The following is a 25,517-nucleotide window of genomic DNA, read 5'->3' as shown; positions in this document are numbered from 1 at the left end:
TGTAGTCCCCGCTACTCAGGAGGCTGAGGCGGGACGATCATTTGAGCCCAGCAGGTCAAAGCTGCAGTGAGCTATGATCGTGCCACTGCACTCCAGCCTGAGTAACAGTGAGATCCCATCTCTAAAAAAATAAAAAATAAAATGTTAAAAAAAAAAAAAAAAAAAAAAGGCCAGCACAGTGGCTCACGCCTATAATCCCAGCACTTTGGGAGGCCGAGGCGGGTGGATCATGAGGTCGGGAGTTCAAGACCAGCCTGACCAACATGATGAAACCTCGTCTCCACTAAAATACAAAAATTAGCCAGGCGTGGTGATGGGTGCCTGTAATCCCAGCTAGTCAGGAGGCTGAGGCAGGAGAATCGCTTGAACCTGGGAGGCTGAGTCAGGAGAACCGCTTGAATCCAGGAGGTGGAGGTTGCAGTGAGCCGAGATTGTGCCACTGCACTCCAGCCTGGGTGACAGCGCAAGACTCCCTCTCAAAAAAAAAATAAAATCTCCTAATCTTCTGTGTCTGTGTGGCAAGCTATGAACTCCTTCTCGGAAGAATGTTTTTAAATGCATTAAATAAAGCATGAGGTGGGGAGAGTTCCAAAGAAAACCAATGATACTAAAACATACAGAATTATCAAACAGTACTTATGCTTCTGTTATAAGAATAGATGGGCTACTTTCACATATTAAATAGCAAGAGCTAGCAGCAAGTCTAGTGAACTGGGCACTTGGAAGCAGCGATGAGCATAGCAGCATCTCTGGATAGCTGTAACACTGTGTGCAGGTATCTAGGGTTTCTGTCGTGACTACGTGGCAGGAGCTGCTGCCACTGCTGTCTGATGCTCGCCCCACAGTGGAAGGAGATGCTAAATTCCGTTACATGTTAGAGTCAGTGAAAAGGAAGATGCAGTTTGTTCCCGTCCAGGCACAAGGACCCTTGAATTTGTCCATGGTTAAGAACAGCTCATCCAGGAGCAGAGCGAGAGGCCGGGCTGCGCGTCTTCATCTCCTCTCCCAGCCTTTGCATCCTCCTGGCTGCCTCGCGTTTCCTCCGCGGGCCTGGCTGAATGCACACACAGGCCTGGGGGAGACCACCGTCAGCTAGGGGCTGTCTGGCTGCAGAGACACATCTTCAGCCACATCTTCTGTAAAACAGTCACTATGGGATGACGGTGACTGGACAGTGGCTCCGTGCAGTCAGTGTCTTTTGCAAAGATTTCCACCGTGTGCATCCTCTGCAGCCAACTCCAGCTGAGGGAGGACGGACCCTTGACGAGTTGGGGCTGCACAGCAGGTATGGCCTGCTGCCTTCACCCCACACCTGCTATCAAATGAATCAGCTCCTTTCCCTGTAACCCCAAGAAAAGCCTCAGAACCCATCAGGGGAAGAAGAAGCTACCCATACAGACAGAGGGAAGGGATACTGCTCCTCATTCCCCACATGGCATAGCCCAGGTGTAGCAAGTGGCCAACATCCATGTAGGAAGCCCCATTTCCCTAGCTGGGAGGGGCCCTGTCCTGGGGAGGAGGCCAGTGGAAAGGACAAAACCATTTTGGAAGGAGCCAAGAGTAATAAAAATGGCAGGTTGCCTGCCTTAGTTTAAACTGAATAAGCAAAGGCACGATCTCATCTGAGTCCCATACAAGGCACACCACTCATAAGCTAACTTTTCTTAGCTTCTCTTTAAAACCCGTTGGCGAGTGGGCTATCCAACCGCGGGCCACAGCTCATGTATGGAGAATCTGTTTATTGGGGAGTCATCTTCAAACCCAAAGAACAAGGCAAACCCTACCCCCAAGGAACCCAGGATAACTCCTTATTTCCCTTTTTCATTCTTAAAAAGTACTTCTCCCAGGTTCCGGTGGAGTGCTGTTCTCATTTTAGAAGGCTGGCTAACTGTGAGCGCAAGTCATTTCTCGAAGCAGTGTCTGTTCTTTTCTTTAATGGAATTGTTTTGTTCATTTGTTTCACTTCCTCTTTGGGGTTCCCAAGGAACATGAGTTCCTTTTTTCCTGGTATTAGAAGTGCGTCAGTTCAAGTATGAGCACATGAAAAGTGAAGAATAAGAGGCTGGCTCCATTGGGTGATGACATGTACCTGCTATGAGATTTGGGAAGCCATGGCCTGTCATTGTTGCTCCCGCATTATTGTCCAGCGTGTCCCCAGAATGAGAGCCAGTCTCTAAAGACATGCCCATGAGCCAGGCAGCACATAACAGAGACAGGGAAGAGGTCCCTTGGGGGCTTTGTCACCTGGAAGAAATCCCAAGGCTTATCCTAAGGACATGGAAAGCTGAAGAACAGAAAGTCACTAGTCAATGGCAGGAGGAGGGCATCCAAGTCCCCATCAGCCTGGAATGCAGCCGACTGACAAGAGGTCAGTGCCACCATCATAGCCCTATGCTTTCTATGCCCCCGGTAGGACTCCGAACTTTCCAAAGGCTTTGAGTGTGAATGATGGATCCTCCCTATGAAGAGGACCACATCTGATGTATTAGTTTACAACATCTCAACATGATTCAAAAATAGATCAGTAAGAACATATTTAGGAAAAAAAATGCAAGTCATCAGACGCAAATGATGACATAGAATTCTTCCCAGGCCTAGATATGCAAACAGAAGCAGTGCAAGGGCCGTGTACACAATCACAGTGTGGGTGCAGATAAGACAGTAATTTCCCAGAGAGCTTTGGTTGATGGAATTCCACACTCCATGACCACACAGCCTACGAGGGAGTAGTCACAATCTCACCCAGAACCACAAATGAGCCTCCTGGTGTCAGTTACCTTCTTTTTCAAGAATGACGCCAAGCTCTAATCCCTCCTCACTGAGTCTTTATGAGCTTAAAGTAACTGCATTTTAAAATCTGTCCCATTTGGACATTTTCCCAAACTCCTTGCTCTCTGTTGGGCAAGGCACGTTTCATGTTGACTATTCCCATGTTCCCCGATTCTTCCTTTCAATCCAAAAGCTGGGAACTTTCTACTTTGACCACCAGAGCTTCTCTGGCAGGTGATTTTCCACTGCTATTTTCCTTGCTGTCCTTCTCTTTAAAAACCAATAGCATATGAATTCAGGATGCGGGGATATCTTGTGTGATGCAGTAACAGGCAGAGTGAGGGGCAGCAGTGGGCTAGCAAAGAGGTGAAGGGTGAAGGAAGGCCTGGGAGCCAGGCAGACCCACCCCTTCCTGAGTGTTTCCTCTGTTTTCTCATCTGGGCTGCTAAGATTAAGGAGATAAATGCATATAAAGCACTGACCCTGCTTTCTGGCCCACGTCAGGACTCTAACCATTGGTTGCACCCATGCTGAGGACTAACCTTGGCCCAGGAAAAGGCTGGAGGAGGCCCACCCAAAAGCAGATGCTTCCCAAGGCCCGGTTACTGCACAAGAGCCAAAAGCACACACCAGATGGGACAGTTTGCAATCGGAGGGGACCTGCTCTCCTAGAAAAGCCACCCTGAAAGCTTTCATTGGCCAGATCTGAGGGTGTTGAGGTTTGAGCCAACTGCAAAGAGGTAACCACAGACCTCAGTTGCCAGAGAAGTCACTGTCTTTTCCAAGCAGCAGAACCACATTCGAATCCCTTGGAGCTTGTCAAGAGCCCTCAAAATCTTACTCTATGCAGAGACCGCCAACAAAAATGTGTCCCCTCAAATTATGGCACAAACTTCAGAGGGGAAGTAATTTAATGCACAGAACCACCCACCAGGGAAGGATAGCGGATAAAATAAGAGGTTCAAGAGACACATGGTGAAAAGTGCCCACAGAGAAATTGTGACACTGAATATTAAATTGCAAAGGATTTGAAGCCCAGATAAACACCATGAGCTAATATCAGCCAAGGAAAGTACGATTCAGTCAATGGAAATAGGCAAACAGTTCAATTAATGTTTATAAACAGGCCTTTTCATCCTTTCCCCCAGAGCAAGAAACTTGAGGGGTGCGTGGCCCACAAGGTGAGGAGACAGTGGCTGACTTGAAGTCTTTGGGCTCCTCTCCAGGCTTCTGGCAAGCAGAGACCATGCCAGGGGGTCCAGAGAGGTCCAACCAGCAGCAAAGCCCACCCAGGTCTCACCAGCCAGGGTACGGGTCACCTGCTGCTTCTCATGTGACAGCTGAAACTCCCAGATACTTCTTTTTTGACTTCACCTACCGTTCTTTGAAAGTGAACTTTTGTTTTCAGATTCTTGAAAATCTGGAAGAGAATCCCACCACAAAACCACTCATCCCTCCAGGTAACAGGCGTTCCACCTGGAGGGGGCAGCGGAGAGACAGGTGTGTCCAGAAAGCCCCAGGGCCCATAGCTGGAGCACAGGAATCATGGAGGAGGGAGTGGGAGAGGGTGCACAGGAGCCCGTGGGCAGACCTCAGGCTGCACGTGCAAGGCCAAGGGGGTGAGTCCCACCCAGGGTAAGTCCCAGGTGGTGCTGGGAGCCCGTGCCCTCCGAGCCTGTTTACAAGCCATGGGCTGCACCCACCTTCCCCGTGGAGGCCCTGGGCTGTGAAAAAGAATTGCTTAAAAGTCAGGATAAGTATTGGCCTGAGGATGTCATGCTCCAAGCAGAACGGGGACTCACTGTCATGGATCAGTTCATCCTCTCCCTGCAGCAGTTAGAAAAGGGGGCACCGATGCCATCATGTCAAACACCAAGATAACTGAAGTCTGCCAAGGTGGGTCCTTTCTCCCACTTTCTAACTTCAGCCTCTTCCTCCCCACGGCCTCCCTGCCCTGGGCCTGCGTGGGGCCCTCCTGCTGACCGCCTCCCTCCCGTCGCCTCTGTGCTGCCTCCCCGACGCCCAGGCCTGTCCCACTTCCCAAGGCCCTCTAGAATCTGTTTCCTCTGCCCGTATCTTTCAACTCAAAGTTCATCAGATCAGTTTATTCCTCCATTGAGGCCAGAACTCTTGCTGCCTTTGAAAGCCACATGTGGTTTTTCAGAAGATGACCTTTGGCAAAAAAACAATTTGTTCCTTTTCCTTTGACCTTAACAAGATATTAGGGAAGTGAGAAACACAGTCGGGCAATGAAGTGGAAGTAAACATTGAGGGGAACTAAGCAAGACTTAGAAGGCTCACATCATAAGCAGTGAACATGACAGGGCACTTTCCTCCCTGGCAACAGTGGCCTGGTCCTGCCTATGGGCTGCATGCCTTTGAGGGCAGGAAGCTATGTCCCCTGGTGGCGGTGGCGGTCCCCAGTCCACATATGAACCACGTCACAACGGCCACCATTAGACACTTGTTCCAAAGCAAAGTCAGCCTCTCCACAAAGACAGCCCCCTCCGATGATGCTCTTCTTCTGCAGAGTAAGGCAGCCTCACACACGCAGAGATTGCTGTGTGATTTCTCCAACCACGGACTGCAGGTCATTGTCAGCATTTCAAAGTGTCCACGAAGGAATCACCTTCATTGAAAAACAAAACCAATAAAACCTGCTTTTTGCCCTTGGTGCCCTCCCTTGCAGAGCCCTTCCCGTTAACGAGCGCTCCTGCAATCACGGCGTCTCATTTGCATCTGTTTTTCATCAGAGGCAGAAGTGTCAGCCCTTTTCCACTGGGGCCAGCAGGTCACTTTGCCTGGGAACAGAGCCGTCAGGGACACCCAGCAATCTTTCCTCCTAATTACAGCGTCTGCGCTAACCACTCCAGGATGGTTCCCGCATAACTGGGGTGAAAATCTAATAGAACACTGTCTGGAGATCTTCCACATTCACCTAAGCCAGGGTGCGGGAATTAAAGTGCCTCTGACATTATGCTCCCGTCCCATCTCCTGCACACTGATTTGCAAAGTGAAAATGATTCTCAGTACAAAACCTGTCTCCATCTGCAACCTGCGAGAAACATCAAAAGAGGCAGGGCGACAGCCTGAAGGTTCCCCAAAGTCCTGCGGAGGAAAAGGAGAGCTTCTCAGGGACAGGCAGCCAGGCGGCCAGCACAGGCACAGCGTGGCGTAGAATTTTTAAGTCTCAATTTGGCGTGTCTTCTCTACAAAGCCTAACTCTCGATCCATGTTATAACACCCTCACATTACTGTTCCCACCTTGGGTTCTCAGAAATCTGTCAATGTTGGTACATGATGGAGACTAGAGTCTCTGATTAGAGGCCAACACAGCACACATTCGCCCCAAATTGTCCTTGGGGTTTCCAGCAGCAGCCCCTGCATAATGATGCTTGGTGTAAACTAACCCAGCCCCACACAGGAAGGCTTTGTGTGTCAGTTACCCCTAGGAAAAGGACAGGGTCAAAAGTCATCCCAAGAGGAAATCTGGCCCCAGCACCCAAGGCCTCCTCTCTCTGTCTCTGGGAAACTCTCATCTAACAAATCAGATATTAGCACCATGAACCCTGAGTGCCACTTAACCTCTGAACTTATCAAACAACACCAGCAAACAGCCATTTACTCCTAGGTTACCCAAGGGTATCTAAAAGAGAAAACAGGAATGAAGGAACAGCTTTTCAGGATCTTGGTGGACATTTTATGGGTATATTTACTTGTTGTTGGCGTCTTTACGGCTTTTCCCTAAAGACTATCATTATGGTAACAGATGGCTTCATCTTTAACTGCTCAGTAAATAAAAGGGCTTTAATTTTTTTTTATTAATCTCTTTTAGGTTTCATCTCAATTATCTTAGGGGAAAAAAAGGTCTCTATTGCATTGACTAGGTCTTTTTAAACAGATTAATTGGCTATGATAAATTTTTCAAAGTTAGACTCAAAATTCACAGAACATGTAATCCAAGCCAGAGCAAATGGTGGCTTTCTGGAAAGGGGCCTGACTTTCTCAGAGGCTCTCGGAATTTGCCATTACACTTTTTTGCTCTTATAGGGAGGGGAAGTAACAAGTCTTCTACCACCTGCAAAGAACTGCTTTCCTTGGTAACCTGGGGATGCGTCCGCCCCTCGGTGGATCCATCGGAAGCAAGTGCCCTGTCTCAGTGTGCAGGATGATGCAGAATTCTTTTGCCTGCCTAGAGCACCTAGCAGGGGCCAGGCTTTCCCTCTTTCATTCTTTTGTTCATTAATGCATCCAGCAAGATTTATTGAGGGCTTATCTTTGCCTAGCACTGTGCTAGGTGCTCTGAATACAGTAGTGGCCTTCACAAAGTCCCTGCCCTCGTGGAGCTCACGTGCTACTGACACAGACCAAATAATACATAAATACAAGGGTCTCCACCCACTGGGCCACAGCCTGGTACTGGTCTGTGGCCTGTTAGGAACGGGGCCACACAGGAGGAGGTGAGCAGCAGGTAAGCAAGCATTACTGCATAAGCTCCACCTCCTGTCAGATCAGCAGCACTCGATTCTCACAGGAGGGCAAACCCCATTGTGAATTGTGCATGCGAGGGATCTAGTTGCATGCTCCTTATGAGAATCTAACGCCTGATGATCTGAGATGGAGCTGAGGCAGTGATGCTAGTGCTGGGGAGCAGCTGCACATACAGATTTTTGTTAGCCAAGAGGTTTGACTGCACAGAGACCATAATAAGTCAACTGCTTTCAGACTCGTATCAAAACCCTCTCAGTGAGTGGCAAGAGACAATTAAGCTGCAGGCTTCATGGTGGCGAGTGAGCTTCAATTGTACAGCTGCATCCAGTGGCAATAAAAGTAGGTCTGAGACAACTTCCCATCTCCATACATTCTGGATTAAAGTCAAGTCAGAATATCCTGCGGTTGCCAGAAAAGCACTGGAAAGCCTGCTTCCATCTCCAACATCCTATCTTTGTGAAGCAGGGTTTTCTGCAGTGACAGCAACCAAAACGAGATCACAAAGTAGACTGGATATAAGCGCCACACTTCAGGCGTTACTGTCTCCATCACCCCCAGATGGAACCGGCTAGTTGCAGGAAAACAAGCTCAGGGATCCCACTAATTCTACATTACGGTGAGTTGCATAATTGTTTTATTATATATTACAATGTAATAATAATAGAAATAAAGGGCACAAGAAATGGAATGCACTTGAATCATCCCAAAACCATCCCCCACGCCATGGAAAAACTGTCTTCCATGAAACCGCTTTCTGGTGCCAAGAAGGTTGGGGACCACTGCATAAATATACATGGAATATCACACCAGGTAGGGAAGAAAAATAATGCCACGGAAGGAGACAGATAGAGTCCTGGGCAGGTTGAGGGTTAGCAGAGAAACCTTTCTGAGGACCCTGAATTTGAGCAGAGACCTGAATGAAGCAAGGGAGGAAGCCAAATAAATATCTGGGAAGATTTTCCTAGACCAAGGAAACAGCAGTCCTGACCACAAAATAAGGTTGTTGTATTAAAGGAGCATCCAATAAAGGTTAAAGAAACAAGGTAGCAGGTGGTGAGAAATGAAGCTGCGAAGATAAGGCCAGGTGATGTAGTTTTTGCCAGCCATTCTCAGGAAATTGGATTTGATCTTTTTTTAATGAAGTTTTCCCTCTGTCTCTGGTGGGTAGCAGCTTTACTATAAAGCACTTAAGTGTGGTTTTCCTCATATCTGTCTTGCTTGGGGTTCAGAGTCCTTTTGGAATCAGTGGTTTAAAGCCTGTCATCTGTTTTGGAAATTTTTTCATTATTATCTCTTCAGATATTACCTCTGTCTCATTTTCTCCCTTCTTCTCCTTGTTAGACCTTTTACTTTGCTTCCTTGTGTCTCTGGCTCTTTTCTGTTTTCTTCATTCTGTGCTTCTTCTAGATATTTTTCTTACTTCAGTTCACTAATTTTCTCCTCGGCTATGTCTAATCTGTATTACACCTTGGGGCCTGAATTCGATATTTTTTCATCTCTAAAATTTTCTTTTGATTCTGTTTTATACTTTCTAGTTCTCTGCCAAAATCCCCAATTTGTATTTATTTCCTTGACCATATTAAGCATGGTTGTTTTAAATCCTCAAATTTAGATATATGTCTCTCTCTCAGCATTGTCTTGTCTCCTCATGCACCAGGTTATTTTGGTTGAGTGCCAGACATTGTATATGAAATACATGGAGATATGGAAGAATGTTACCTTTTTCCAGAGAGAAATTACATTTACTTATGTCTGGAATCTATGGACCCTAACAATCCCCAACCTCCTTAATTCAATCTGGGGTTGAACGAATTCAAACCTGGCTTAATTTATTGCAAAAGCCAGACTATTTTAGGTCAATCTTTACCCCTAGGCTGTACTCTTATGTGGTTTTCCCAATGCAAATACTGAGATAGTTGTGGGGGACGGGCCTCTGAGTCTCAAGTTCCTTGCAGACCCTGAATGCCCATGTCTGTTCTCCTATCCCTGTTGTCTATCAACAGCTCTGTTAGCCTCTCACTCTCTCAGCCACCTCTTCTGAAAAAAGGATGCCTAGGGGAAAGTGGTCACAATGCTGGCTCACTTTTCTGTATTTTATTTCTCTCCCAGATCTTGTCCCTAAAATTCTTCACTGCCTTGTGAACTGTCCAGTGCCTTCAGATATTTTTAATATTTTCTTCTTTTCTAGCTATTCTCAGGAGAAGGATTGGCTTCTATTTTATGTGTGCAGAACAAATTGCTTGCAAAAATAACCCAAATTCTCCACCCCTCCTTCTACACACACACACACACACACACACAAACAGATTATTTATTGCTGGGGCTCAGAGGACAATACCCCAAAGTATGGTGCTTTGATATGCTGAGCACATCTTAATTAAAGGAAATTGGAAAGCCTCAAAGGCTACCGCAGAACCATGGACTTTCTAACCTTCTCTTGTTTCTCTCCACAATTGTCCTCCCACTCAACAACCAAATGCAGGGAGGGGCTCTCTCTGGAATTTTCTTATTTGATGGAGGAAACTTCTTGCTAAAAGAAATTCAATTGTCAGCAGGTCACGGTAGATCACACCTGTAACCCCAGCACTTTGGGAGGCCGAGGCAGGTGGATCACTTGAGGTCAGGAGTTCAAGACCAGCCTGGCCAACATGGCAAAACCCTGTCTCTCCTAAAAGTACAAAAATTAGCCAGGCATGGTGGTGCATTCCTGTAATCCCAGCTACTTGAGAGGCTGAGGCAGGAGAATTGTTTGAACCTGGGAGGTGAAGGTTGCAGTGAGCCAAGATCATGCCCCCGCAGCTTGGGAGACAGAGTGAGACTCCGTCTCAAAAAGAAAAAAAAAAGGAATTCAATTGTCTTAAACTCCCTCACTAGGAATCTTATCGAACAACCAAGAAAGATTAACCCCTAGAGAAGAGACTCAAAGTCTCCACATCCAGACAGACTTTCCATCTATTCTTCTAAGGGCAGCTCTGAGAGATTACCTAAGGGACTGTACATACATAACAAGGCGGCCTTTGCTCACACTTCAGTTCCACCCCTTAATTTCCTATAACTTGTCCCCAAGCTGCTGTTTGTCCGTTGGTCCCATTCAGCATCCAAAGAAAATAATTTACAAACCATTGTCTGGTCTTCAGGCCCATTCATGCACCCTAAAATCACTGACTACCCTCTAAAATTACCTGCAACTCCTCACTTCCCTCCCTGCTATGATGATGGTATCAAAGATTCAACCATCTAGCCTTTCATTGGTCCTCATATTTTGTATGGCTCCCATGCTTACACATGTTAATAAATATGCCTGCCTTTCCTCCTATTAATCTATCTGTTATTAGTTCATATCAGTGAATCGTCAAAGGGCAGAGGAAAAGCTTCCCTCTTCAACACTACATTATAAATTGTAAACATGTTCTGTTTTAATAATATAATATGTACCCCAGAAAATGTACAATGTACACATTATTAAATGACAGAAGGATGGGGAATAAGTAAATATAAATAAAATGTTTAATGGTTTCTGTACCTCCACACTCTGAAGACCTCTGGTCTGGGAACACTTGGGGGGCTGGAGCGCTAACTATTGTGGGGCAGGTGGACTGGGCTAGAGATGATAAGAAGTGTTTAATTCAGAATGTATTTTGAAGGTAGAATTCAAAAGGTTTGCTAATGAATTGGATGTTGGTATAAAAGCAAGACAGGAGTCAAGGATGAATCCTATGTTTCTGGCCATTGCCTGAGATGGGAAGGATCAGGCTACGCTGGGGATCAAGAGTCTATCGTCCACACTGGCATGTTACAGACCCTGAAATCCAAGTCAGTAGCAGGTTTTGCCCCTACAGATCCTTTCCATTCCAGGCATGGAGCTTCCCAGGGACACAGCAGAGGACATGTGTCCCTCAAGAGGGCAGGATTGTTTGTCAAGGAAAAAAATCACTTCTCTCCAACTGAAACTGAACTCATAAGAAAGTTGTGTAATTTTAAATTCCAGCTCTTCCATAAACATTCCTCAAACTCCTCCCACCACTTCCAAACTGTGCTAGCAACAGCTTTAGTGCATCTGGGTGTTTCCCAATCTGGGCTCTTCAGAGTATCCAATGTACGAGTTAATACCTATCCTGTGGCAGAGGATGAGGAGAAGAGAGAAGGAGAAGGAGAAGCTGGAAAGTGAAGAAGAAGGAAGGAAAGGAGAAAGGAAAGAAAGATAGATGAATGGAAGGAAGGAAGGAAAGAAAGAAAGAAAAAGAAAGAAAGAAAGAAAGAAAGAAAGAAAGAAAGAAAGAGACAGGAAGGGAGGAAGGAAGGAAGGAGAAAAAGTGAGAGCAAAGGAAGAGAAGGAGGAAGACAGAAAAGGAGGAAGAGAGAAACAGAAAGAAGGAGGAAAAGGAGGAGGAGAGAAAGAAGGAGGAGAAGAGAGAAAGATAGGAGGAAAAAGAAGAAGGGGAAGAAGAGAATGAAAGAGAAGAAGTCTAAGAAGAAGGGGAGGAAGGGAGAGCAGAAGAAGGGAAGATGGAGGAGCAGGAGGATTCTCATGACCAAGTTTGGAAAATGCTGCAATAAACAACATGCACATGATGAACATGTTTCCTTACTGTGGGACTCCTCAGAGCCTTTAATATGCTATTGCACAATATGACTCTCTAACCAGGATGCAGAGTACGTAGCCATTCCCTGACTTATTGTCTCTGAATGTTTATTAATAGCTCATGAGTAATTTTGTTCTGCTGAACAATTCAGGAGACATTGCTGTAGACCCCAGGTCAACAACTATAGCCCAAAGGCTAACGTCAGCCTGCCATTTGTTTTTGCATTGCCAGAAAGCTAAGGATACTTGCAACATTTTTAAATGGTTGGAAAAATTTAAAAAGAAAAACAAAACTTCATGATAGATGAAAATTACATAAAGTTCAGATTTCAGTGTCCCTTTATTTTTATTGGAATACCGTCTTCGTCAGCTCATGCTAATATAACAGAATACCATCAGCTGGGTGACTTAAACAACAAATATTTATTTCTTACAGTTCTAGAGGTTGGAAATTTGAGTCTGGGGTGCCAGCATGGTTGGGGTTCTGGTGAGGGCTCACTTCCTGGTTTGCAGGTGGCTGCCTTCTTGCTGTGATGAAAAGAGAGCTCTGGTCTCTTCATCTTCTTACAAAGTCACTAATCCCACCATGGGGGGCTCCACCCACATGATCTCATCTACACCTAATTACCTCTCAAAGGGCTTCAATACATGGATTTGAGGGGGACACACTGAGTCCACAGCAACAGCCTTGCTCACTTACCTATCATGTGTGGTTGCTTTTGAGCTACAACAGCAGAGTTGAGTAGCTTGCAGCAGAGACCATTTGTCCCTCAAAGCCTAAAATATTTACAATCTGGCTCTTTACAGAAAAAGTCTGCCGACCCCTGCTCTAGACTTCCCACACAATGTAGCATTAAAATACGCATTGTCATTCTGTATTTCTTCACTGTTAACTCTTACTTCCTCAGCTCTATTCACTGCTCTTCAAGCAGGAACCATGCCCTATAATTTTCTGTTTCTGGCAGAATCTGGCACAGTGCTGAGCACAAGGACAGTGCTCGGATATCTCTGTAATGGCCTTCTTGCCAAGCATCAGGTATTTATTGGGAGGTGACACTTTTCAAAGAAGGTCATTGGGAGGCACGTGGAGAATGGTAGCTTTGAGAAAATATCTCCTGGGAAGACAAAGCCACTCTGTGTTACTTAAGACAAGCAAGGAAGGGTCTGCTGCATGGAAAAAAAAAAACAAAAAAAACAGCATTGAGTGAACACTGGCTTTTATGTATACAGTGTCTTGATCATTTTTCTTTTAGGAAAGAAATTTAAACTACACGATTGAATTACATGGTATATTCACTTCAGAGCATTCAGCGCTGTCAGCTGGGAATAATAGTTATACCCCAGTCTGTGGTTGCTTTGAAAGTTAACTGGAGGAATGGAACAAGATAATATAAATAAAAACTGCTTTGTCAGTGGTTAAGGTGCTATATCAGCAAGTTACGCACACCCTTCTGGTCAGGCCCATCCTAGCATTGGTGAGGCCCAAGGCACGTATAAAAATGGAGGCCCACAAACCACATGGCTAAACACTGAAAAGTAATAAATCAAGTTAACAAGCTGTTCAGTTGTGTTCTAGCCGCCTGCCTTGATAAATATGCCTTATAACAACCTGGAAAACCTAGTTTGAATTTAGAGGTCTTGGGCTCCCAAGACAATGCTGGAATATGGTGGTCTGGGAGGAAATGGCTCTGTCCACTAGCTGGCATCCCACCCCCTCCTTTCTCCCTTTGTTTTCCCCCTGCCCAGTTCTGTCTCACCTCCTAAGAAATAGGCACCTGTGGTTGTGCAGCTCACACGGCCGAACTCCAAACACTCTCCACACACACAGCCATCTCTACTTCATTGCCACCCTTTGGCCACTCCTTGGCTACCCCTTGGGCCTAACAGTACACAACCAGCTGCAGGTTTGCTCTTGGGAGGGATCCTGGGAAGAAGCTGTCTTTGGACCATTTGAGTGGGAATTCCAGGGTCTCAGGTACCAGAAGCATGGTCTAGAAGGGAAGTGAGGGTGGGGTATGTCCTCTGAGCCCCACAGGCTCCTGGCCCCATGGGAGGACAAGGTGAGGCCCTTCTTGTCCAGGCCTCAGGACAGGACTGATTCTGACCTGAAGCTCAGTTATCTCACTAATAATCATCACAGTGACAGCAGCAACGGTGTGTCGAGTGCACCTGCATACCAGCCACTCTTCTGAGTGCCTCGCACTTACTTTACTTAATAACAAAGTCTTTCCTCAACTGGGGCTGTCAAGTGGGAATCTGTTTGCATCTTGGCACGACTGTCACATGAAAGCCAGCTCTCACTGAGGAGGAGGATTTTCTAAGTTCCTTAGCACATGGGGAGCAAGCAGAGAAGCACCAGCTCAGCGAGGTTCTTCCCTGGGGTAGGAGGACTTCCTCCCACAGGAATGGCCCAGCTGCAGGTAGGACGCCAGAAGGCTAAAGGATGTTAGAAACCCAGCCTCTGCCTTGGCTGATCCAGGAGATCCGAGACAGGAGAATGGAGAGCAGGAGCAAGTGACAACCTGACCCCCTGCAGCCCACACCTCAATGGTTGGAGCACAGAGCTTTCAGCAACATCCAGAAAGATACCTGGGAGCCCTGGAGCATCAGGGCCTGTAGCCTGCTCTTCCAGGCATAGAGTAGAGGAAATTGCAGGCCCCAAGGACAGCCCCAGCCTTCAGCTCAGAAAAGGCAGAAGAGGAAGAGGAAGGCACCTAGGAGATGTGAACCTGGGCGAACCTGAGGAAGAATCCGCCTTGGCCTGTGTACAGCACGCAGGGAGTCGAGTCGAGGGGGTGTGGATTGGGTGAGCGTGGTGGGCGGGCTGGAAGAAACCTGGGTAGTGGCAGTGATATCTAGAAAAGTTTTCTTCCCTGATAAAGAGAGGCATGTGAGGAGAAATCGGTCTGACTCTAAACCGGCTGAGTGTGGAGGCGATCGATGGAGCAGCAGCAGCCTTCTTTCAACCAGCAGAATATATGCCTAAGAAGCACCCATCCCACAGAGGTGGCCAAGCAGAAAGACAGCCTGATGCTGGAAGACGCCTCTGAACCCCTGAACCCCAGAAAGGCTGCCTCTATGCTTTAAAATGTGGTTTCTTGCTACTTCAGTCTTTTTTCCTGGGACTTTCCCTGGCTCTCAGTCCAAAGCTTCCAAATGAAAATGAACTTTTTCCTGCCCCTACGTGGAGAGTTTCTTTTCTGCGAAGGGACTCCACGTCCTTGCCTTTCCTGGAGAAGGCAGTGGGAAGGCAAGCAGGTCGCCAACACCCACCACTGTGCCCTGGGAGAAGAAGTCACTTCCGCAGGGACAGTTCTCCTGAACGAGAACAAATACTTGAGAGTATTTAAGGAAATAAAGGACATCTGGTTACATAGCGGCTTTGACGGAGGCAGCAAGAGATGGGTGGTGAAGAAACGAAGAGGATGAACGTGGGGCTGCCCACGGGGACCCAGCCCCAGTGGCGAGTGCTGTTGATGGTGTGGTTTTCCTTCAGAATCCTGGCACCAAGGTGCTGTGGAGGCTGAAGCAAGTCCAGCAAGCTCCGAGCCTTGGGGTTCCATCTGCGTTCAACTGGTGCCGTCTGCAGCACATGAGTAAATACAACATGACAAAAAGAAAAGGTTTTTCTCAGAGCCCATGGATATGGAACTACTAATTTAGAGTCCACGCCATCAATCCCAATCTAGTGACCCAACAGCCATGGGGTGTGGATGCACAAAACCACTTGGATGAGAAACAGGACGGAGGAGGGAAGCCACTAATAAATGCCTCCTCAGGCGCCCGCTCCAGCCGCGCACTGTCTCATAGCCCACCCTGCCCACTGAGACACAAGCCCACTCGCGGCCTTCCCCCACCTGAGGCTTCAGGGGGCTCTCGGGGGCTGTCTTGGCTCATATCGGGCCCAAGTCTGGTCAAAAGTCCAATCTCTACCTCTTGGCATGAGCTGGTTCCTTCCTCGGCTCCTCCTACCCCTGCGCCCACCAGGTGCCACCTTCCATAGATTCTTCTGTTCCCACAGGGTGTGCAAGGTAGCAGGGAGACCTGTGTCTGCCCAACAAGGCCCCGGCTCCTCCAGGGGCCCTGACCAGGTGTGGGCTGAGAACGGGAGCTCCCCAAGGGTGGGCCGCGCTCCTCATCCTCTCGCCAAGCCCTTGCTGAATGAGTGAAGGGGGACTTTGGAAGCCCAGGTCTGCAGAGTTGAGAGAGAACCTCTCTGCTCCCTTGTGTCCTCAAACTCTGCCCTCTACTTCCCGGGTACAGGCCGGACTTCATCTCCCAGCCTCCCTGGCAGCTGAGGGCAGGCTCCTCTTGATGGAATGGGGTGAAAGTAAGGAAGCCATATCCACTCTGGCCCATAAGAAGCTGCTACAGAACCCTCCCTCCTCCCTTCCTCCACCACCCAGCAGGAAGCAAGGGAGCCCGGGGCACCACGGTGGACCACAGGATGAATGACACGGGCCCCCTGGGCTCTCAGCATGAAAGATCCCAAATGTGGGAACTACGTGTTCTAGCAGCTGGCATCACCTTCGCCAACTCAGGTTTTAGGACAATATTGTTTGTGCCCCAATGTCTAACAACACTTTTCGTTAAATAATCATCATCACATCTGATATTTACTGAGACCTTACGAGTTCCAGCCACTAGCCAAGTGCTTTGGCAGGATCTGATTTTTTAGAGCTCACGACCACCCCCGGGATGCAGGTGTGTGGTGTGGGGATCGTTGCAGCCTCCCCACATCCATTCCCTTCCTTCCCAAGCATTGCATTCTGATTAGGATGAGGTTGGCCCTATCCTTAGCACCAAAGATGGACCCCAACTACGTCCAGGGTGGACAGTGTGTGTCCTAAGTCAGTCTCAAGAGCTCTGTTTTGGATGGAGGAGGAAACAACACCTCTCTCCCCAAATATTAATAGGAAGATGTGAAGCCTGGATGCCCTTCGACATCCTCTTGCAACCAGGAGGGAAGCCAACCTGAGCCAATTCATCCAACAAAGCCAATTCATGATGTAGGGCAGGGCACAGGCAAAAGAACCACAGAGAAACAGAACCAGAGCCTGGTGCAATTATACCCCAAGCTCAGCCTGGCAGAAGCAGTTAGTACTCATGAAATATTCCATGTGCTTGCCATGTGCCTTGAGCCACTAGGGCTGCCATACTGAAGTGCCCCAGATGGGGTGGGTTATTGTCTCAGCTCTGGAGGCTGGATGTCCTTGCAGTTAAATTGGAGCCATATAACTAGGTCTGGCCACTAAATTGTAAATGACAGTGGCATGTGTCACTTCTTGGCTAAGGCAGGTAAGAGCCAGTGTGCTTTCCTCTCTCCCCCTCCTACGATGCTCTTAGTGGCCAGGTGCCAAGATGGGGAAAACAAGAGGGCAGGAACCTGGATCTCTGCATCAGGAATGGAGGAGGGTCCCAGCTAGCTGCACTGAACTGTCGGTGAGCAAGAGGTGTACGTCGTGGCGTTATGCCTCCATGCTTCTGGTGCTCACAGTGCTGATTAATACACCTATTGTTCTTCTAAAATCAGGACTCCTAAATTGCCAAGACCAGTAAAATCCCATTATTGTTGAAGCCAGATGAAATCAGGTTTTTTGTTAGTTGCAGCTGAAAGCAACCTAACTCATACAGGATTGTCACTTCTTTAAAATGTAGAAACTAGGGCTTAGTGAAATAGAGTGACTTGCTCAAGGTCACACAGCTAATATGTGACAAAACCGAGCTTCCATAATAATGCCAGGAGTTCACAGTGTGTGGTCCCCATACTGTCTCCCTCACAATCATTCGGGACACGTGTTTAAAAAGTAGATGAACTGGCCCCATGAATACTGATCAGTCCATCTCTGGATAAGGGGCCCAGGACTATGGACTGTCATGAGCTCTCTGGTGGCTGCTGTCTGTTCGAAGTTGAGAAGCTCTGGTCTAAACTGAGAACTCTTCAGGAGGTACGGTGTCACATGTCCCATGTGTGGGGAACTGGTGAAAATAAATCCATTTGAAGTACAAACATGTTTCAGTTGGCCACTCTCCATGCTACAGTGTGTTTGCCAGTGTTTATAAACACAGTTGAGAAAAAGTCATCAAACTTCATAGCCCATGGTCGTTGACATAAACAAAGATACTCTCCACTGAGTTTTACTTTTAACTTTGCCATTAAGATGGCAGCGATCTTAGTTGCAAGAACTAATTGCAGATTTCATGCTGAATTTTTTTCTCATATCCCCAAAATTACAAATTCTGTGTTGAACCAGAAATCATTCATTCAGAAAATATCCTACAAATTATACAAGGATACGGAAGAAAAAATGCCTTGCCCAAGAAAACGTGCCTGTGGGTGCCTGGCACATGGATCATGATCAAGGAAGATGTAGACTGCAATTGTGATACACAGTCAGTGCACTACTGTGATACACAGCCAGTGTACTATAGCAATACACAGCCAGTGCATTACTGTGATACACAGCCAGTGCACTATGACAGTACACAGCCAGTGTACTATGGCAGTACACAACCAGTGCACTACTGTGATACACAGCCAGTGTACTATGGCAGTACACAGCCAGTGCACTACTGTGATACACAGCCAGTGCACTACTGTGATACACAGCCAGTGCACTACTGTGATACATAGCCAATGCACTATGGCAGTACACAGCCAGTGCACTACTGTGATACATAGCCAATGCACTATGGCAGTACACAGCCAGTGCACTACTGTGATACATAGCCAGTGCACTATGGCAATACACTGTCAGTGCATTACTGTAATGCACAACTAATGCATTATTGCAATACACAACTGGTGCCGCCCCAAGGATTGACAATGTACATTAACCTAGAGGCACAAACCATCTGTGAAATTTAAAATTAAGTAAACTATCACATGTCTAGGAATAAATCTAATAAAAGATGTGTAAAACCTCCTAAATAAACTTGTGAACATTGCTGAGAAAAATCAAAGAAGACTTAAATAGAGCGAGATGATATATACACAAAAAAAAACTATTAAGAGAAACAAAAGGCAAGCCACAAACTGGAAGATTTTGAAATTCATATATCCAAGAAAGGACATATTCAGAAAATGTAAAGCTATCTTGCAAACAAATAAGAAAAGGATGTAAAACCCAATTGCAAAAATAGACAACATCAACAGGTAAAAGTTTCAGTTACACAAGATGAATACGTTCTGGAGACCTGCTACACAGCATAGCACCTAGAGTTAACAACACTGTATTGCACATGTTACAATATATTAAAAGGACAGACCTCAGGTTAAGTGTTAGCACACACACACACACACACACACATGCACACACGCACGCACAACACCACAAAGAGATTTCTGGAGGTGATGGATATGCTTCGTACCTTGATTGTGGTGATGATATCCTGGGTACATGCATTTGTCCAAACTCATCCAAATGTACACATTATATACAATTTTTGCATATCAATTATATATCAATAAAGCTTTTCAAAATGGGGTAAAAATAGGCAAAAAAATAAAGATAATACATTAATACAGTCAACTGTTCTTACCATCCACATCTCAGACTTTCCGGGAAGGCAGATGGGGTAGGGGAAGAAACAGTAACGCTGATTCATTTCATCTTGGGCCTCTCTTGATTTGCTGTCCAAACAATACATGCTGGACTTGCAAACTGTACCAGAAAGCCTGGAAAGGGAACGGAAAAAAAGAAACACCCTTGGACAAAACCTCAGCAGCCAAGTTGAGACTCTGAGCCATATGCATGTCTTTGTGTGGGTTGAAATCTATTTTCTCTGGGTTCGATGGATTATTATAACACCCAAAGTTTTCCAAAAAACGTCAGACAAGGTTACCACAGCAATTAAGCTGTCTGCCATCTGCAAGAGGCTTGGCTTAAGGTTTACTGAAGTTAAACATGTTTTGAAAAGAAAAAATTAAGGCTGTCGATGTTTTGCCTATCAGTCAAGCTCAGCAACATTAGGCCTTGGAGACTCTTCAGGGAGCCGTTCTCCCTCAAGGAATAGTTTAGCATTGGCATGCTGAAATTTCAGAGCCCAGGGAACATTTCAAAAATAAATTATGCCTTGAGAAACACTGCACCTAATCTTGGAACTGGCAGAGTAAAAACTTTGCTAAGACATTCAGCCAAGCAATTGAGATTAACACTCTTCATTGCCTTCCCAAACGGCAAGTTATTTAAAAAAAAAAAAAAAAAACAGACCTGAATGTTAACTGAATTTCACATTCTTACTCCACAGTTTCTTTAAAGCAAATACGTGTCTAAAATGATGACAGTAAAACTTATGGTTTAAAATTCTGAGGAGTGTCTGCAAAGTCTTATATTTTTCTCAGCCAGATTTTCTGGCTGAACCAAAGCTTTCCCGAGAAAAGGAGGAGAAGGAGGATGGGTTCCATCATGTGCCTGGAAACATTATCATTCTTTCCAGTTGCCCATCTTTAGCCCAGGGTTACTTTTTATTCTTTCTTGAGAAAAAAATACTCCACGAAGCAAAAAAAAAAACAAAAAACAAAAAAACCATAGCTAAATTTTATCCTCTGAACAAGGGGCAGGGGAGAGTCAATGTCATTTTTCTCCAGGAATGAATGACAGGAGGTTTTCTCATCTTAAAGCAGTGCTGTGCTGGCAAACCAGCTCTCTGGGAGGAAAAACAAAATCCTCATTTGTAGCATTTGCCAATTTCCAAAGTGTAAATAATCCCACCATGGCTAATTTGAAGTTCTCAGTCATTTAACAACCAGATCTCAAAATTTCCAAATATTCAACAATCCTTTCTCAGAAACTAGCTTCAGCTTACCACTCTCTTCAAGCGAATCATTATTATTGCCCATGACATGTTTTATTTATCCAATATACAAAAATAACTTTACCTGGCACTGGAATGCAAGAGAAAAGACAGATGACAGAAAGGGGCTCTGCCATTCAGAATCCTACAATTTAACAGGCAGGGAAAATACACAGTAAAGGCCTCTGAGAACACAGCTGCATATACTACATCTGTTTGGAGAATTCTCCTCTCTTCTGGGCATAGCCTTTTAAGACAGCCCAGATAATGCCAGGCATTGAAATGGCATTGTGATAGTGGAGGGGGTCAAGCATTAGTATGACAGAGGTGATGTGGATGGACAGGAAAGCTCTTATGGATCCATAAGAATGTCAATTGGAATAAGAGTTAGGAGTTACTTTTTTTGCTCCAAAGCTAACAACTAGGTCTACTGGATATAAGACATAAGGAAGCTGATTTCTGCTCAACATAAGAAAAATGTTTTTGTTTTTTTGTTTTGAGACAGAGCCTCGCTCTGTTGCCCAGGCTGGAGTGCAACGGCGCCATCTCAGCTCACTGCAACCTCCACCTCCCGGGTTTAAGTGATTCTCCTGCCTCAGCCTCCCAAGTAGCTGGGATTACAGCCGCCTACCACCATGCCCGGCTAATTTTTATATTTTTAGTAGAGGTGGGGTTTCACCATGTTGGCCAGGCTGGTCTCAAACTCCTGACTTCAAATTATCCACCCACCTCAGCCTCCCAAAGTACTGGGATTACCATCATGAGCCACCACACCCAGCCAAGAAAAAGTTTTCCGGAAAAAAAAGTTGTGCTGTCAGAGGAGGTAAGACCATGAGAAGAAAAATAACCTCTTACAACATTTCTCCCAGTTGATACTATTTCTTACATATCCTTTTGTCCAATTCTCACAATGACCTCATGGTACAGGTACTGGCCACTCCTTTATAGTGAAGAAACTGAGGCACAGGGAAGGTAAAAAACTAACTTCTCTGAGGTCTTCTACAGCAGGAGCAGGACTCAAACCAGGTCTCCTCATTCAAGTAGGATTTTTTCCCTCTCTCAAAATGATTCAGAATATGCCCTGAATTTCAGTGTGTTCCTTGAAAGAGGAACACCTGGTTATGGAAACTGAAGTGCATTCTGCCAGTAGCACCCGGGCCAGGCACTGCACTGGGGGATTGAACTGGACACAGGAAACCATTCTGTGCTACTTTAGATTTCTAGATAAGGGCCCGGTGTAAATAAAAGAGTGTTCTCCTGAAGATGGTCATATTGACCTGGCTAATTTCTGAGAGGGACATTAAGAGTCAGTAAGGGACTTGCATAAACCACCTTGGACGCACTATGATAGGCACAAGAAGGAACAGATGAGTCTACCAGAGATGGCGTGGAACAAGTTTATCCCACTCCTAGGAAAATGTCATGGCAAATACTCTGTATATTCAGCTACAATTCATCAAAAATGAAAGTCATTGATAAAGATCTTAGAACACAGCTCTCGGGAACAATGATTTCTTCTGTAGGGGATCATTAAGGGTCATTGCAGATTCAAGAATTTTCCAGAATAAGGCAAACATTCCTCCATCACAGACAGGGTCCATCACAGACCACTCAGCCACCTGCATCCCAAGCTTTGCACTTAACCCAGGACACAGTGAGACCAGACGCTGGGCTTGGACATTGAATGCATTCTCATGAGTCACTATTGCTTCACAGATATAAATTGCCCTCTGTAGACCATAAGACCTGAATACAAGAAGGCTGTTCGGGTAGTGTTTTTTTGCTGCCAAAGGCACCCCCAGGAGGGATAACAGAGCAGATGTCAGATGCCCCCACGAGTGAACCCTGAACCCAAGACGCACCAGGCCAGCTCAGCCATGTGGTCATTTCCACAGGTCTCTCCTCCCCTCCCCACACTGCCGACCCCCCTGTGTGTGTTGGGAGACACAGCCCCCCTTGGGAGGTTGACATTCCAAGTCAGTGAGTACCACAGCCAAGCTTGCCAACCTCAGCACAGCCCCCTGCCAGGGAACTGTCATTCTAAACACCATGCTTGGGATGGGGCCTCCTGCTGGGGCTGCCCCTGTGCTCCACCCGCAGCCTGTGAGGTAGTGTTTCTATCCAAGGGTTGAGTGTTCAATGAGCGTCTTGTCCTTTCAACAATAGCAGACATGTTACCCTGCAGCTTGGGGAGCTCCGGGCCCTTCGTGAGTGGAAAATGAAACCTCACTGTGAAGGTATTGAATGGCCTCCAAGTAACACGGCAGGACCAGGCCAGAAAGCCAGAGTGTTTTCTGTGCACACATCGTGTGACCCACAACCAGCTCCCAGGGGAAGTGAGAAACCCACACCACACTTTGCCCCGGGATGATGTTTTCCATCTCTCTGGTTTTGGGCATCTGGAGATGATCCCTCTGGTGCCTTGCTCGCTGAGGACAGTGCAGCAGGAATGAGCCACCCACGCAGGCCAATATGCCATCAATCAACGTCAATATTATTCCAAAGTCTCCACCCCCACCAGGAGTGGTGCATTCCAGCCCCTGGGGAGGCAGCAGAGCTGTCAGAACATTGTCAGGCTTTGTGGGGAGTTGTGGTAGCTTTCTACAAGCCTTACCCCAACCCTGGACTCCAGCAGGGCTGCACTGCGTGTTTCCTGAGGATGTCTCAGAAGAGTTCAGTGCTTCTCCAGCGAGGAGCTTAACCCAGGCTCAAGATGCTGCAACCTCAACCCTCCAGGTCCAGGCTCAAGAGCCCAGCACTGGAGCCGACTGTGGATTTTTCATGCATAGCACAGCTTCACGAGGACCTCTGGGCCCCTCATGCACAACAGCCCACCCAGGGTCTTTCCTGTTCCCAACTCTCTTGGACGCCCATGCCAAAGACAAGGGCTGGGGATGAAGGACAGAGGCCAGGAGCACCTCCCCACCACACACCACATTAGGCCTAATGGAATCTCCTCCTCCTTCTCCAAGTTATCTTCTCTTCCATGCAGCTTTTCCCAGTCCCCAGAGTCACTTGTCCTTGGGCCACTGCATACTTCCAGTGCAATTATGCATTTATTGCATTTGACTTTTTTTAGTAGTTACTGGTTGCAGTGGTTGATTTTATTGTTTTTTTTTTTTTTTTTTTTTTTTTTTTTTTGAGACAGAGTCTCGCTCTGTCGCCCGGGCTGGAGTGCAGTGGCGCAATCTCGGCTCGCAGTGGTTGATTTTATATGTCAACTTGGCTAGGTCGTGGTGACCAGTTGTTAGGTCAAACACCAGTCTAGACGTTACTGTGAAGATATGTTTTACATGGGGCTAACATTTAAGTCAACAGGCTTTGAGTATATGTCAACTTGGCTAGGTCGTGGTGACCAGTTGTTAGGTCAAACACCAGTCTAGACGTTACTGTGAAGATATGTTTTACATGGGGCTAACATTTAAGTCAACAGGCTTTGAGTAAAGCAAATTACCCTCCATAATGCGAGTGGGCCTCATTCAATCCATTGAAGGTCATAAGAGAAAATATGGAGGTCCCTGGAGGAAGACGGAATTCTGCCAGGCAATCGTCTTCAGACATCAACTCTTCCCTGGCTCTCCAGCCAGTGGGCCTGCCCTGAAGATTTCAGACTTGCTAGCTCTTATAATTGCATGATCCAATTCCTTAAAAGAGAGAGAGAGAGAAAGGAGAGAGACATCCTATTTGTTCTGTTTCTCTGGAACACCCTAATATACTGGTAGACATATGGGCTCCCCAAATGGATTGTAAGTCACGCAGAGGCCGAAACTGAGTTTCCTCAACCTCTGTGACCCCAGCAGTGCCCAGCCACAGCCAGCCACAGAATGGACCCTCAGTAAATGCATGCTGAGTGGACAGCACATGGTCTAGGCCAGGAAGGGGTGAGGTGTAGGAAGCAGGGAAGTGCAGAGGTGCATACCCTGAATGTGAGGGCCTCCTTGAGTTTGCAGGCCAGGTCCTGGGCCCTGCCCGTGTGGTCTGCAGGGAGAAGTCATTGGTCTACACGCAGTGACCCTGCTGGCCTCTGGGACTCACACTCCGCAAGCTCAAGGGCCTGGTTGGCACCATGGAAAAATCTTGAAGCGCTCACTTGGCATGAACAAGGTCTGGGGTTTATGAGAATCAGAACCTTCCAGAACCCTGGGCTGTGCACTGTTATGCTGAAAGGCCGGTGCTCACTTTGGACCGTGAAGCGCAGCCATGAGCAGAAGGAATCCCTCCGAGCATCATGCCCAGATGGCGGCTCGACCTTTCCCTTGTAATGCATGGCCCCGAGGAGGGGGCTGGCATCGTTCTGCCACAGGGCTGCTCCCCCCAGCAGCCCTAAATGGGCAGACTGTGTGGGAGGAAACAGCCCCCTTGGATTACTGGGCTATAAAACTTCAAATGCATGAAGACTTTGGGTGGCGATCAAAACCCCAGCACACTCCAGGACCTCACCATGCAAAGCTTGCCCCACCAGAGAGTCCCCAAAGGTCCTTGTTTCTCAATACACAGCCCCTGGCTAGGCCTCACATTGGCCCAGATCCTTCCCGGAGCTTTGAACGCAGGTTTTTCTTGAATCCTCAGCAGTCCCCACCCTGCTGCTGTTAGGACAGAACTGCCAAGTCAGGAGCAACGATAAAAGGGCCTCCCCTGCCCTGGTCCCTGTGCTGCAGTGTGGGATGAGCCAGCCTCATGGCCTGTGCAGCGTGTCAAAGACAGAATCTCCCTTTTGCCCTGCCCTCCCCTCAGCACCATAAAATAAACAAGGCCCAGAAGAGGAGTCCAAATGCCTTCTCGTTGTCCCATGTTCACACGGACGCTGCTTAAGGATCTAAGCATATCTCAGAACACAAGAAGCCATGAGTGAGACTCTTGCTTTGTTCAAAGAGCTGTG

General features: G+C 46.9%; 1 protein-coding gene across 1 annotated transcript in view; it reads right to left on the bottom strand.

Annotated features, from left to right (window-relative positions):
* Window positions 1–24,281, bottom strand: part of LOC134736830 (uncharacterized) — a 96,722-nt gene extending 72,441 nt beyond the window's left edge. The window contains exons 1-3 of the mRNA XM_063640598.1: window positions 24,093–24,281; window positions 19,385–19,520; window positions 12,309–12,370 (exon numbers count right to left, since the gene is read on the bottom strand). Of these exons, the coding sequence (XP_063496668.1) occupies window positions 12,338–12,370; window positions 19,385–19,520; window positions 24,093–24,199 (276 nt within the window). The 5' untranslated portion in view covers window positions 24,200–24,281 and the 3' untranslated portion in view covers window positions 12,309–12,337. Of the gene's footprint in view, window positions 12,371–19,384; window positions 19,521–24,092 lie in introns of the transcript that reaches the window.
* Window positions 24,282–25,517: the final 1,236 nt, after the last annotated feature.

The sequence above is a fragment of the Symphalangus syndactylus genome, chromosome 5 (assembly GCF_028878055.3).
Source record: "Symphalangus syndactylus isolate Jambi chromosome 5, NHGRI_mSymSyn1-v2.1_pri, whole genome shotgun sequence".
NCBI classification, from domain to species: domain Eukaryota; kingdom Metazoa; phylum Chordata; class Mammalia; order Primates; family Hylobatidae; genus Symphalangus; species Symphalangus syndactylus.
This window is presented reverse-complemented; position numbering and strand designations above follow the sequence as displayed.